The following is a 14,565-nucleotide window of genomic DNA, read 5'->3' on the forward strand; positions in this document are numbered from 1 at the left end:
TTCACGTTTCTAAGGCTCCATTGGGCTCTTCATTCACCCTGTGTGCCTCTTGATGCTGGCACAGATTCCCCAAAGTGTGGCACGGGGGCCATTTGTGGCCCTTGGAATAATTCTGAGTGGCCCCCAAATGCAGTTCAATAATACAGCTACAAATCTGACCTTCAGTGGAAACTTTTCATCTTTTTAGGACGAGACGTTCAGAGACAAATTTAATTCTCCTTTAATACAAAGTGTTTTTCACCAAGAACTTTTATTTTGTTAGCCGTGTTTTCACACCAGCAACTTAAAGTCTTTTATTCTCATTTAACATTTATTCTCCTAAACTTGGTGAATGGATGTTTTGTGAAGAGTTTTCCTTTTTGTTGCTGGAAATAGACTAAAAGGTTTTATAGACCAATTAAACTAAAAAAAAAAGTTTGGAAACTATTTTATTAAGACAAAAAAGCTGCACAATAAAATTATTTTGCGTTTCAAGTGAGAAAAACAAAATGGCCCCCGAGGATTTTCAGATTTAGGATTCATGTTGCCAACAGTTCGGGCCCCTGAGTCCTCAGCAGTTATTTACAGTTATTAAAGCCAAAACGTGTCATTTGTTGCAGAAGAAGTGAAAAGTGAAACGGGCACCTTGTTGACGCTCCTCTGGACGGTGTTGTTGAAGCGATCCTGATTCGACGTGTATCGCTCCACCTCCAAGATTTTGGCGGTGATGGGAGAGGAAAGGAAGACCATGGCGTCGGACTCCTTGAAACCCACCAGACTGTAAATCGCAGTGAAGGGCAACCGGTCGCCTGCGAGGACAACAGCCAGCGTGACAAACCGGCAGGAAGCAGGAAGGAAATGAACGCGAAGCGAAGGCGGCTACCGGCTTCCGTTGTGGGGAATTCGCCGTCGCCGACGTCGAGGTCTTTAGTGTCCAGCTGCTCCATGATGGAGGTCATGTCGCTGGCCACCAGGTGTAAGGTGCTGGAGGTCGGCTCGGACTGCCGCAGCATGGCTAACACTTCGTCTGGAGCCCAGGGCTCACCTGGAGAGACAGGTAACAGCAGAAGGGTTTGTTTCAGTCAACCAGAGAAAAACACCAAAACCTAAAAGCTCATTATAGTGAACCTGTGGAAGAGCAATCACTGTTAGCAGCTGAAATATACAAATATTTCAGCTAATATCCCGTCTAAAACACTTCGAGCCGAATATTTTAATGGTTTAAAAAAGTAACGATTATCTAGTTATTGATTAATCTGTCGATTCTTCCGATTAATCAGATAAAAAAAAAATCTGTACATTCAGCTTGTTTCTAATTTAAGCCTTTTTTATACAATATTACAAATACATTAAACAAATAATTAAATTCATTTTTAAATAAGAAAGTAAACATTTTATTGCCTGAAACGCAACTGAACTCTTGATCATTTGTAATAAAATAAAATAAATCCTTCTACCATCAACATGTGAAAAGCTTTTCTGCTGGACTGAACATCAGTGCAGAGTAAGGCTGATCTGGGGATTATTTCTGGATTAACAGATTAATAACTAGACAGCAAAATGAGATTTTTAAAGAACTGGAACCAGGTGAAACTGAAACTCCCACTAAAGGAGAATCTGACTGCACTGCATCCACATCAAATTAAAAATGTTGGTAAGAGAAATAAAAACATATTTAAAGTGGCACCTTGAGTCTGAAAACATGAATCTACAAACCAACCAGCAGAAAAAACAGTTCAATCCTGTTAGAAACCAAAACATTTAAACTTTGCTTAAACTATTTTATTCATAAAGCACTTTAAAAACAACGATAATCAACAAACATTAAAAATATGAAAAAACAAAAAGAAAAATCAAAACTAAATGAAACTTTTCACCAACTGAACCTCCAGATGGTCTGGATGAAACCGTGTTAAACGGCGACGACAGGCGTTAAATTCTGCAACAAAAGTATGTTTCTATCTTTTATTTCCAAAATCTTTCTCTTTTTTACTGCTAATTCAATGCCACATGCTGTTTTTATTCTGTTTTTTAATTATGTAAAGCACCTTGAAATGCCTTTCTGCTGAAATGAGCCATACAGGTAAAATTTGATTGATGTGAAACAGAGGGTGAATGGAAATCTGCTGCTGTTCAGCAGAGGATCAGTTTATGATTTTCAACATGAAAATCTAATTAAAAGGATAAAGTTGTAGTTTCTAAATATTGTCCGACTTGTTTAAAGAGTAATTTATCTGCTAATATCTGCTCAGCTGCTGTTTTCTCTCCGTTTGTGTTTCTGGGTCAGTTTCAGTGAAAATCCCTCGACTCGATCCTCTTCATTCATGGCTGAGCTCAGGCGCCGTTTGACCCGGTTTCTTCTTCCTCCACAAAACTCCCACGTGTTCCTACAGGAATACGCTCAGACATGAATCCGTGTTTCGCTGCTAATCCTGGATGTCTGGATTAGCGTCGCATCGGATCCGATCCGATCCGAGGAGGAAAGACGGCAGCAGAGAGAAACGGCTGAAAACCAGAACATCTTCAAGAATAAACCTGTAACATCATTTTGGTTTCCAACAGCTGCCTTTTCTTTCAGCCGTCTGTCATCAAATATTGGCGGAAACATTTGGAAAGCTGTGAATTTAGACTAAAATCATGTCGTTTCTCTGCAGTTATACAAACATTTTTCACGTAAGTTGCCATGGAAACCAACCAGCTTCACTGCAAAAACACAAAATCTTACAAAGTTTTTGAGTTTAGTTTTTAGTGCAAATATCTAGAACAGCTGAAATAAAACAAAACTCAAAAATAACTTTTCAGCAACTTTCAGTTAACTCCTTCATATTGATGAGAAAATATTAAGATTATTTCACTTATAACGACATTTTTCACATTTTAATTGAATTAATCTGCCAATGAAATCAATATTTTTTTCATCAATATTCAGGAAGTGTTGACTTAAAACAAGATTCTTTGCTGAAAAATTACTTATACGTCAGTTTTGTCTTATTTCATGTGTTTTAACAAATCTGTTCAAGAATCTAGACCAAAAATACTTGATAAGACGTTAAACTTGTGCTTTGGAAAGGAAAGTGACCTTCCCCTTAAATCATAAACCGAAATCTTTGGTTCAGTTTGATCAGCATCACCTGGCCGTCAAAAAGCTAATTATGATGTTTTTAAATAAGAAACACAAAATCGCAGGTGAATAAGTTAGTTCACCTGATAAGCCATTAAAAACATGCAGTGCCTTCGTGCTCCTGCCACTTCCTGTCGTCTTCTTCAGCGTTTTCGCCAGTAGTAACGTTTGGTTACTGATCACATGAAAAAAGGCCACCATGTTGTTTCGCTTTACCGACTATAAAACAGGCAGAAGTTTCAAAATGTGCTCAGCTTGTTTTTTATTCTGGTGGATAAACGGAGCAGTTCAGTGAAAACCTCCTCAGCTTTCTGTAAAAGTCACATTAAAACATCACCGCTGCTCTGCCGACCGGAAGCCAAAATCCTGAAGCTTTATTTGTTTACGATCTAAATGATATTCAAAAGGTTTCACTGGTTCACTTCCCTGTCAGAGACATTTCTGGGCTCCACAGAAAGTGAAACGGTGGTTTCCGTCTGCTTTCACTTCCTCCTGCAAAACGCAGCCGACAAAGACGGAACCGCAGAAACCAGAGAGGAAAGGAGACGCAACGTTTAGCAGCAGATCCTCATGCTGGAATATTCCACATAAAATAAAACTAAACTGACTCATAAGTTACTTTACAGCAACATAGAGGAATGTCATTTCTTAATACTGATGAAAAAGTAATATTTATAAGTGAAATAATCTGCCAAGAGATTTTAACTAATGAGAAAAAATGTCTCATTCCACTGGTAGATTATTTCTCTTTATAAATAGTATTTTTCCATTAATATTAAGGAATTATTGACTCAAACCAAGTTTCTATGTCTTGCTGAAAAGTTACTTGTAAGTTATTTTTATTTTTATTTTATGTTTACTAAGAAATTTGAAACTAAACAAAAATACTTCCAGCATTTAGGTCAGATAAAGTTTCACCAGAACAGAATAAAGGTCAAAACTTCAAACAGGAAGTGAAGGTTGATTTAGTGACAATAAACATCAACAAGACAAAGTCAGTTACCATAAAATACATTTAGTCAGAAGTCACAGAATTAAATTAGGATATAAAACATGGAGTCTGTCACTGTTAGACCTGTTAGGATAAATTATGCCAGAAGTTATCAAATTAAATGATAATATTGTTGCTTTTAGACCATTTATAATGATAAAGGCACAATAATAAAGCAAGAATATATTCTCAAATGAACTTTAAATTCTAATGAAAATTTAAACGACTGGAAAACATTTTAAATATTCAGAATAAATAGAAATAAATAACATGAATTATGAAGTCTCTGTAAACAAAGTTATTCTTCAGAAAGACGTCGAGTTGAAACTGGAAACTTTTATCATCCAGTTTTTGCCCGAAAGAGAAAATGATAAATTATGAAAATGAAAATTACTGAGTTTGTTTTTAGTTTATTATGTGATTAATTGATTTATTGTTTATTGCAACAGGCCTAGTGATTGTGTTCACTTTCCAACAGAAGCTCACAGATTTTAATAACTGTAATTTAAATAAAATTTGATTTGACTGAATGAAAACAGAAAAACACATCTTTGGTGCTTCATATCGTAAAAGTGAAAACGAATCTGTTTCGATGTTAAATCACAAATTAACAGATTAACCAGTTAATTTTATTTTATTACGTTTAGATCTGATTTCATGAACCTCAGCAGCTTTATCAGCGTTGACCGTCTGCTGACGGCCTGAACGGTTTAACGGAGCGGCGAAGCCACTTTATGGATTAATCAGTCCTGATTATGGATTAATCAGAAAGACGCCGCAGCTCATCAGACGCGTCGCCTAATGGACGCCTTCAGCTGAACGCGTGAAAAATGTCCAGAGAACCTGGAATCACAAGTTTCTGTCTGAACCGAATCAACACTCAGCTCTCAACAGGTTTGATTCCAAACATTTTTCTTGGATCTGATTAGCAGCTAAATTTGGCAGCTAATCTAGAGGAGATGGAGCACGAAAAGAAAAGAATGTGTGTTTGGTGGATTACTTTTTGTAACGATGCTTCTTGGTAATATATAAAATCTGTTTATTTTCCTTTAAATTGTGCCTCATTTGTTACAGTTAGCAGGTTTGCAGCAGAGCTGATCCTCTCTGCTAACGCCGTGCGACTGATTCTGCTTCGTACTTCAATATTCAGTTCAGTATTTGTGAATTTTTCTGTGGGACACGACTACAAATTATTTGTGATGATTTTTGTAAATATATCAGCTTTTTTGTAAATACATTGTGGTTTATATTGGCTGGCGTTTGCAAAGCAGCCAATCCAGGCGCTGATTGGCTGAAGCCCAAGATGCTAGCTTCTGCGTTAGCGCTAAGACGGTTTCACTGTGCATATTAATGCATATTAGGACATATTTGGTTTTTAAAGTATTATAATAGGCAGTTATCGGCATTTTTAGAAGGAAATCTAAAGTATTTGAGCTTTGGTAGTTCTTCTTCTATGGTTATATTTTAGTGCCACTTCTGGTGGAGAAAATAGTTTATAATGGAGAGAAGAAGAAAGTAAAAAAAATATCCAGATATTTGACCTACAGCAGGGGTCACCAACCTTTTTGAAACTGAGAGCTACTTCATGGGTACTGAGTCATACAAAGGGCACCAGTTTGACACGCTCTTCTGAAATAAATTTACTCAGTTTGCCTTTAGTTACACATTATCAATAATGATTAATGATACTCATCTATGAGAAGACACTGATCATGTTAATGGTTTCTCCCAATAATTAGCAATGAAAACAAGGTGGGAAACATATCAATATTCAGCACTTTATCTCTTTTAATCTCAGTAATTGTCACATTTTTAGATAATCACTTACATCACTACATTTCATAGGAAAAATGTCCAATTTTCACTAGCCACTCACAAACATTTTTTAGCAAATCATGAACTATGTTGCACCATGTTTCAAAAAGTTATTAATTATGTAATGTTAAAGAAAAATCAACGTACATATTTTTAAATAAATCTCGTCACATTTTGAACTCATGACCAAATCTGCTGCATTTTTAACAAAATTATAACTTATATGTCATGAACACACTTTTAAATTGAACACAATTCCTCAATATTTTAATTAAACTTTGCCATGACACTGCCATGTTGCCACTAACATCTGGCATTGGTTTCTTTATTAGTGAGAAGACTGGCATTGCATGCTGTTCACCAGTGCACTGTAATCTGGTGTGTAACTTGAAACTGCAACTGTGAGTGCATCTTTCAGATGTGCATCAGTGAGGCATGTTCTGTGTTTGTTCTTGATGAAGTTCATGTCAGAAAACGCTGATTCACAGAGATAGGTTGAACCAAACAGGCTGGCAACCTTCATAGCTGCTGTGCATACACCACTGTACTTCTCTGTATCAACAAGGGACCAAAAGTTTGGTGCAGTCTGGTAAACTTTGAGGTGTAGGTCATTTTGCAATGTTATGATTTCAGCGTGTTATAAATGTCAACTCCCCTCGTAGTTGTCTTTAAGGACAGTAGTGTCAGGAGTTCTTCTCTTGTGGAGAAATCTTCAAACACCATCCAGATGAAGACCAACAGCTGCGCTGTACTGCTGCTGTCCACGGACTCGTCGCACTGGACGCTAAACCACCTGCACTTTGCCAGATCCCGGTCCAGCTGATCGGCCAGGTTACCAGACATAGCTGACACTCCTCTAGCCATCGTAGATGCCCCCAGTTGGACGTCGGAGAGAGTACAGATTAGATCGGTTCCATTTTTGTCGTCTTTAAGTACAGTGTTAGCTATTATCATCATTGCTTCTTTGACAACTGCTCCATCTGAAAATGCCTTCTTCTTCTTGATCAGAAAATGTGTAGCTCTGAACGAGGCTTCGGTTGCTTTTAGTGACTTTTTTCCCGCCCTCGTGAAAAAAGATTGTTGCTTACCCAAAGCTGCCTTTAGCTCACTGGCTTTTTCTGCACGTAGTGCGCTTCCCGGTGGGCAGTTAGCATGGTAATTTTTGTGACACGTAGTGAAATGTCTCTCAATATTGTGCCGCTTTGCCGTCGCTACGGTCGCCCCACAAATGAGACACACGCAGGTTTCTTTCACAACCGTAAAAAAGAACTCCTTCTCCCATTCCTCGTTAAAGTGATAAGTTTTCTTTCCTTTTTCAGCCATATTTTTGGGGAAAGAAACTGCACTCAGCGCCCATCTTCGCTGTGTCCGCTAGCCTACGTTCCATTGGCACTGGTTTTGTCATGCGCACAATACTGACCATTGAATTAGAACTAGAGTAAGTCAGAGTTCACCCTAACTTTTCTAAACGTCATGTATAATGAGGATATTTTTAAGATACTGTCATTTTTAAAGCTATATAAATGCAAGTGTGATTAAAAAAGAGAATAGCAACAGAATAAAAAAAATTTTAGACACCGCTCACTAGTGAGTTGTGCTATTTTTAGAACCGGCCTGCGGGCGACTCATGTGGTCCTTGCGGGCGACCAGGTGCCCGCGGGCACCGTGTTGGTGAGCCCTGACCTACAGTCTCATCATGAGAACAATACCAAGGTATTACAATCGACTTTTCCAAAGGATATAAGCAGTGAATGCTAAGCTAACGTTTAGCATGGTGTCTTATGCTAGGCCTGAGCCACCACAGCATCACTCTGCCTCCACCAAAAGCTGATTCCTGCAGTTTTCTGTGTATACATGTAAAATATTCTAACATCACCTCAGCAAACTCTGATAACTGTCATGCAAATCGATCCGGTGCTTTGGGTCCGGCGGGTCGCCACAACCTGCTGCTGGGACGCGTTCAGAGAGAGCTGAGTGTTTGTAGTATGCAAAGCATGCAGAGCAAACATCCTGAGCGGCTCGATTCTCTGCTGGAAACAGAGAATCATTGTTAACCCGAGGAAGACGTGAGTCTGGTTGAACCGGCGGCGCAGAAAGTCACGACTCCAAGTTCAACCACAAGTCAAGGTCTGAGCCGCCCCTGAACGCCTCATCTACCTTCACATTTTTACCTAAATCAACCTGTTCTTTCATCAAAACATCAGCAAAAACATCCAAACTGACACAGTTATGTTTCTACTTTATCATCATTCAGTTGCATGAGGTCCAGCAGAAACTCCGGCTTTTCAGCTCCAGTCAACAAGAAACGGGTCAGACGAGTGAAACGCGTGTTGAGGCCTGAAATAGAAGATCTTTGTTTTTAAGTTATGACTAAAAGCAAACAGAGGAGCTCCGAGATTTATCAGAAAATGCATTTAAACCAGAGTTGAACTGGGCAGACTGGGAGTGGCTCAGCTCCCAGTGTCAACGTTCAGAAACAAGAAACTTTTAGGACAAATTTGTTCAAACTTCTCAGTGGGTTTTCTGTTTTACTACTAAATTAATTTAAGATTGCTATTTTTTCCATCAGCAATGTCATAAAACTACAAATAAAAAAATATAAAACTCATGAAATTATTTGCTTTTGTTAATTCTGTGAAATGAAATCAACAAATTCAGATTTTGGTAATAAAATAAAATATGTAAAAATGTAAAAATAAAAACAGTCAGATTTGCTACTTCTAAGAAAAATCTACTTTCCATTTTTTAGAATAAATTTAAAAGAAATAGGCCATATTTTGGTTATTTTAATGATATATTTTTGCCATCTTCAACGGATGCACACGTTCAAGTCTTTATTTTAGAAAATATGTTTTTTTCTCATTTCCCATAAACTTAAAATAAAAACAAAATCAAACAAAATCAAACATTTTTCATCTAAAGAAAATGTGATTTTTCTTCTTTTTTTAACTGAATGCTTTAAGATTCCTGTTTATCTTTTTAATTTTCATTATTTTGTCATTAATTTTACTTTGTTGCATCTTCCAGGCAGAAGCTCATCCAGTTTTTAAAAATTTGCAGCGATTCCAGTTCCATCAAGTCTGAGAAATTTAGAGATTTTTCACCAAAGTTGCTTCATTTTTACAGTCACTTTTCTGCAAACATCTTGGAAAATTAGAAGTTAAATCATTTTTATTTTTGCAGATTGCATCATAAAATCAGATCCCATCACATTTGTTTTTTACATCTGTCCAGGTTTAATTTTTCTTTCCAACCTTGCGTCTTGCCGTCCTGCAGTTTGACTGGTGACCAAAACTGTACTGAGTCCAACTAATACTCATATAAAGTATGCATGACCGTCCTGGGATCTTATTCTTGGATAAATATATAATGTGTTTTACTGCAGTTTCATTAGAATCAGATTTCATACGACGGACAGACCCAATAAGATGAAAAAAGAACAAAACATATCAGATTTTATAAAAAGACGTTAAATTACCAGATTCATTCAAATGATGACAAATATTCAAAACACAAGGTGGGATAACGTAAAATAATACAAAATCAAAGTGGAAAACTATCAATTATTCTTGTATTTATTCTGATTATTCTTATTCAGATCTTTTTTTTACTAATTTTTAGGAGAAATTTCCAGATTTTATTTCACTGATTTGAATGTGACATCATGTGACCTCAGTGTCACATGACCTGTGTGTGTTGGGAACCACAGCAGTGCAACACAGGCTGTAGAAAGTATCAACCAGAACCAGAACCAGGTGAACTTTCACCTCAACGCGCCGCGCTCATTAACGATGTGGACCTCAAGTCCGAACCTGGCGGAGACAACAATAAATCAAAATTCTTTAAAATTTATCACAGTTAATGATAAACAATATGATAAATGATCATAGGAGAGTTACGTTTTATTCAAGTAAGAGTTTAAATACGTCACAATAAAATTACTCAAGTAAAAAGTACCGCGTAGTAAAGATACGCCTAAAAGTGTATTTTTTCAAAAAAGTAAATATAACTACGATATTCTGCCCCAGTCAGGGTCAGAGAACAGCAGGAGCTTTCAGTTTTTACAGAGTATGTAAACATCTGGACTCAAACGTCTCTAAATGCGTCTGCAGGTTGGATTCCTGAACTCTGCAAATATTCCCTTTGGCTCCAAACATCCGTCCCACCTAAACCTTCTGCTCCAAGATAATCTTCATCTGAGCTTCAATCCAGATTAAAGCAGAAACACCTCGACTCTCCAGCATCTGAAGCCACTGCGGTTGGTGCCGTTGCCTCCGGGCCACTGAGCACTCTCTGTAATTGGGTACATGGTGGACTATTACCCCCCTCACACACACCGTCACTCACCAGGCTAACCAAACACACACACACACCGCTAATCTGCCAAAGCTAACGCTGAGACGAACCAAGAGCCTTCAGGAACCAGAGACAGGAAGCTGGAAGGAAAACCTGAGCAGATTGAGCTGCAGCTGTGGCTGAATTATGAGGGAGGAGACGTTTCTCTGAAGCATAATTACTGCTGCTGACATTTCACCAGAACTCCAGCTGACTCATTTCTATCAGAACCGAAGAATTAAAGTTTAATCACCTCCATAAAAACACAGAGATGAGAAAAACTGCAGACAGATTTTGAGATCTGCAAAATCAGTTTTATCTGTAGTTGGTTGTTTGGTTTGCATGTTGATGATTATTTGCATGATGGACGAACCTGCTCACATTTATTTTTAAATATGTTAGAAATTTACCTGGCTGACATTTTACTTATTCACACATAACAAACTAGACTGAATGACAGCATGTTTTTAATTCATCTTAGTGAAACTAAAAACCCTTTGAGTGAATCAGGATGTTTGCACAGGAATCAAAACGTTTCAGAAACAAAGAAGCTGCTTTGTGTTCAAAGGAGATGTTTTTTCTGCAGGCCTGAACAATCAGCAGAGATTAATCCTCAACCAGCCCGTTTTAGGAAACTTTATGAAAAACAAACAGAACCGTCAGATCCAAACACAACACTGACCTGAACCCGCACACCCTGAGGGACGCCGAGCATCTTCACAGGGATAAAACGTCCTCTGGTCACCTGCTCAGGTCTGCAGCTTCACCTTTAACCTCTGCACACACCGCCACACACACCGACACACACACCGCTACACACACCGCTACACACAGCGACACACACACCGCTACCCAGTCCCTCCAGCTGCCGGCCAGAAGGCTGAGAGCCGCAGCTGAAACTGCAGCAGAGACGCTCACACCGGACAGCAGGACTCCAGGGGGCGGGGCTTACTGACCAACCGGCTGTGATTCGCTAGAGGAGCCAGACATCAGCCAATGAGAGGAGAGGGAGGAGCTTTCAGCGTTAAAGCTGCAGAAACATTCAGAGAATCTGATTTTAAATCCGTTTAAATATTTACACATTAAAAAAGAGTCGCAATATACAAACTATTAAACCCACGATAAATTAATAATTCTGATTATTAATATTTTTAAAGGGCAATAATCCATTTTATTTACGATAGGGATGGACAATAAATCAATAACATATCACAACGGTGATCAATTTCAATAGATAGAATATTCAATATATAGAATATGAACTGAACCGCACAGCATTCTGGGAGATGTAGGCGTCCACAGTCCACGTTCCTACAGAAATGCCACGTTGAGTTAAAATGTTTATTTATTCAATAATCTGGCAGCAAAAAGATTTTTAGTTTTTGATTCAAATCTGATTCCTTCACCAGAGTCAGGTGGTTGTTCAATACTTGAATCATTTTTTCCCGTTGAGTATTAATTACTCAATCAATTCATAATCACAATAAAATACTTTAACATTTTCTAATTCTGCATGTAAAAATTAACCAGTTTTGGTTAATAAGTAATTAGAGTGTTAAATCTTGACTATTTAAGTTATAAATGTATTTAAGTTACAAAAACTATCAAACACACTCTAAAAACTAATTAAAACCAACTAATTAGACAAAAAGTCACAATAAAACTAAACTACAATGAAAAACCCAAAACTGCTCCCCTGCTCCATTGTTTAGGTCATTTGGCATTTTGGTCATTTCTAAAAATGACCAAAGTGGAAAATTAAAATAATTTCACAGTCGTTTCAGAACCAGTGAATCGTTTTATTGTGTGCAGCTTTACCTCCAGAGACCGGCTCTGCCCCACCACACCCAGCCAGACACGCCTACCATAACCTGCTGAGCCCTGAGATCCGCTTCTGCTGCCAACATGTTCAGACAAGAAGTCAGAACATGTTTCCTTCATGCAATCCGTCATAAACGTCATGGCGGTTATTGAGTCGACTGGTCGAGTAAAACGAGTTTCAATGGTCTGGCTTCAAAATGTGTTGATTCTTGTGTTTTTAAAAAACAAATAACTGAACAATGGGGAAACATTTTTGTATTTTTAGATGTTTTAGTTGATTGGTTTGTCGGCTGCTGTTAAACGTTCATTAAAACATCAACGTTAAGGTCTGAGTTTCCTGATCTTTGACCAAAGAGTTTCACCCAAACATGCAAGCAGAAACTCACACCAACATGCTAAACAAGCTCTGCATTGGTGGCAACACGACTCGACATGGAGGGAAACTTTGCAGCTTTCAGCTTCTATCCACCACAAATCTGGAACAAACCTCCAGAAAACTGAAAAACAGCCGAAACACTGAGTTCCTTTGAATCGAGGCTAAAACCCGAATGTTTAGAGTTTAGTTTGGACCATAAGAAAAGAAACATTGACCAACATATTTGATGTGTATCGATGATTTTGATGATATAATGTTCGTCTCTGGTTCCTCATTGACTGCAAGTTTTTATTTTTGTTTTTATGATTTAAAGCATTTTGAACGGCCTTTTGATTGAATCTGCTACATACATAAACTGGGTTTGCTGGGTTTGCTGGGTTTGCTGGGTTTACTGGGTTTGCTGGGTTTGCTGGGTTTACTGGGTTTGCTGGGTTTGCTGGGTTTGCTGGGTTTGCTGGGTTTGCTGGGTTTACTGGGTTTGCTGGGTTTGCTGGGTTTACTGGGTTTGCTGGGTTTACTGGGTTTGCTGGGTTTACTGGGTTTGCTGGGTTTGCTGGGTTTACTGGGTTTGCTGGGTTTACTGGGTTTGCTGGGTTTGCTGGGTTTGCTGGGTTTACTGGGTTTACTGGGTTTGCTGGGTTTGCTGGGTTTGCTGCGCTGCGTTGCTGTAGGTGAGTCACTTCACACAGAAATGCCATTAACATTATGTTCCCATGTGATGGCTGAGCTTCTATCATGTGTCATTCTATAATTACTATTATTTGAGATGATCAACATTATGAACATTTTGTAGATTAGTCACATTAAAACCTGCCATATATATTTTTGTTTATATATACACACACACACACACACACACACACTTTAAATGTAATGTATCAAAACCATAGAAAACACTTATTAGGTATATTTGGTAGTTTTATACATCAAGCTAATTTCTCAGTCCAAACACTTGACACTAAAATAAATGTTTCTTTAAGTGTTTACAGACATTTCCCTGAGGTTTTAGCTGTTCTCCAGTCTGGATAAACAGTGAGTTTGTAAACTGGTTGGACTTGTTGGATCTTCTGGAAACTGGAGGGTTGAGCGTTTGTCAGACTCATTGCTGACATTCCAGAGGAGGACCGAAGCATTCGGACTCCCACCCACACTCCAGCAACCGCGGCTAGCACACAGTTTGTGTCTTTATCTGGACGAGGAGGCCACAAAAACTCAACATAAAGCAACAAAATGAAAAATTTCTGACCAAGAAACTGAAGTTTAACCTTCCCAAAGCAGCAAGGAGACACAGAAACAACAACTTTTAATATTTACAAGGCCAAAAAGTAGGTAAAGGAATGTGCAAAATGTTAGGGTGTGGTAGCTGCTAAGCTAACTCCCATTTATAAAATATTATTAATAAGAAAAATGAATGGAAGAATAATGAAGGCCAAAAGTCAAATATTATCATGGTCACATGGTTCTTACAGACAAAGAATGTTGTTATTTTCCTTATCTGGAAATCAGTCAGTGAAAAAGTTTCTGTGATATTTCTGTAACCTTTGTTTGCATATTTATGATGAGTTTATCCATTTCATGTTGGTGTTTCTACCAAATTAAACAAGAAACAAAAGTACTACAGGAGTGTGAGCTTCATACATAGATCAAGCAAACACTTTAAATATAAACATGTTTTGGCTTCCAAAAAAATATATTCTTAAGAAAAATAATCTAAGCTAATCCAAAATTGTTATTTAAAATTGTCCAAAATGTCTTTCCAAAAATGTTCCAGTTAGAATTGAGTGCTAAAGTTGGATTTGGATTTTTATTTTTACCATTTCAGACTAAAACAAACAAAGTAGTAGGTGTGTAATGAGCAGGACGCAGGTGAGTCACCAGGTAGGAACAGCAGCCAAACACAGGAATGTGTCAGCATGTGGACGAGCGAGTTCCAGAGGAAAATGTCTTTCCATTATACTGAGAATATATGGAGCGATTTCTGTTGAGCAGGGTTTAGTTTAACTTTTAATTTCTTCTAGCTAATCTAGTTATATTAGTTGATAATTATTGTATGAATTACATCAATTTTAACTAAAATAATCAGATTTTAATAGATAACTGCCAAGTTTTTAATACATCTAAATGTTT

At 37.8% G+C, this 14,565-nt stretch overlaps 1 protein-coding gene across 2 annotated transcripts in view; it reads right to left on the bottom strand.

Moving 5' to 3' along the window:
- The window catches only part of pld1b (phospholipase D1b), a 40,439-nt gene that overhangs the window by 18,701 nt on the left and 7,173 nt on the right, over positions 1-14,565 (bottom strand). The window contains exons 1-3 of one of the 2 annotated variants that reach the window (XM_014973750.2): positions 10,924-11,097; positions 863-1,024; positions 625-788 (exon numbers count right to left, since the gene is read on the bottom strand). In XM_014973750.2, coding sequence (XP_014829236.2) covers positions 625-788; positions 863-992 — 294 coding nt within the window. In that variant the 5' untranslated portion in view covers positions 993-1,024; positions 10,924-11,097. Of the gene's footprint in view, positions 1-624; positions 789-862; positions 1,025-10,923; positions 11,098-14,565 lie in introns of those variants that run through there. The other variant, XM_088013262.1, reaches the window with a different exon arrangement.

The sequence above is a fragment of the Poecilia mexicana genome, unplaced genomic scaffold, assembly GCF_051168715.1.
Source record: "Poecilia mexicana isolate PSO_F unplaced genomic scaffold, ASM5116871v1 scaffold_15, whole genome shotgun sequence".
NCBI classification, from domain to species: Eukaryota; Metazoa; Chordata; class Actinopteri; order Cyprinodontiformes; family Poeciliidae; genus Poecilia; species Poecilia mexicana.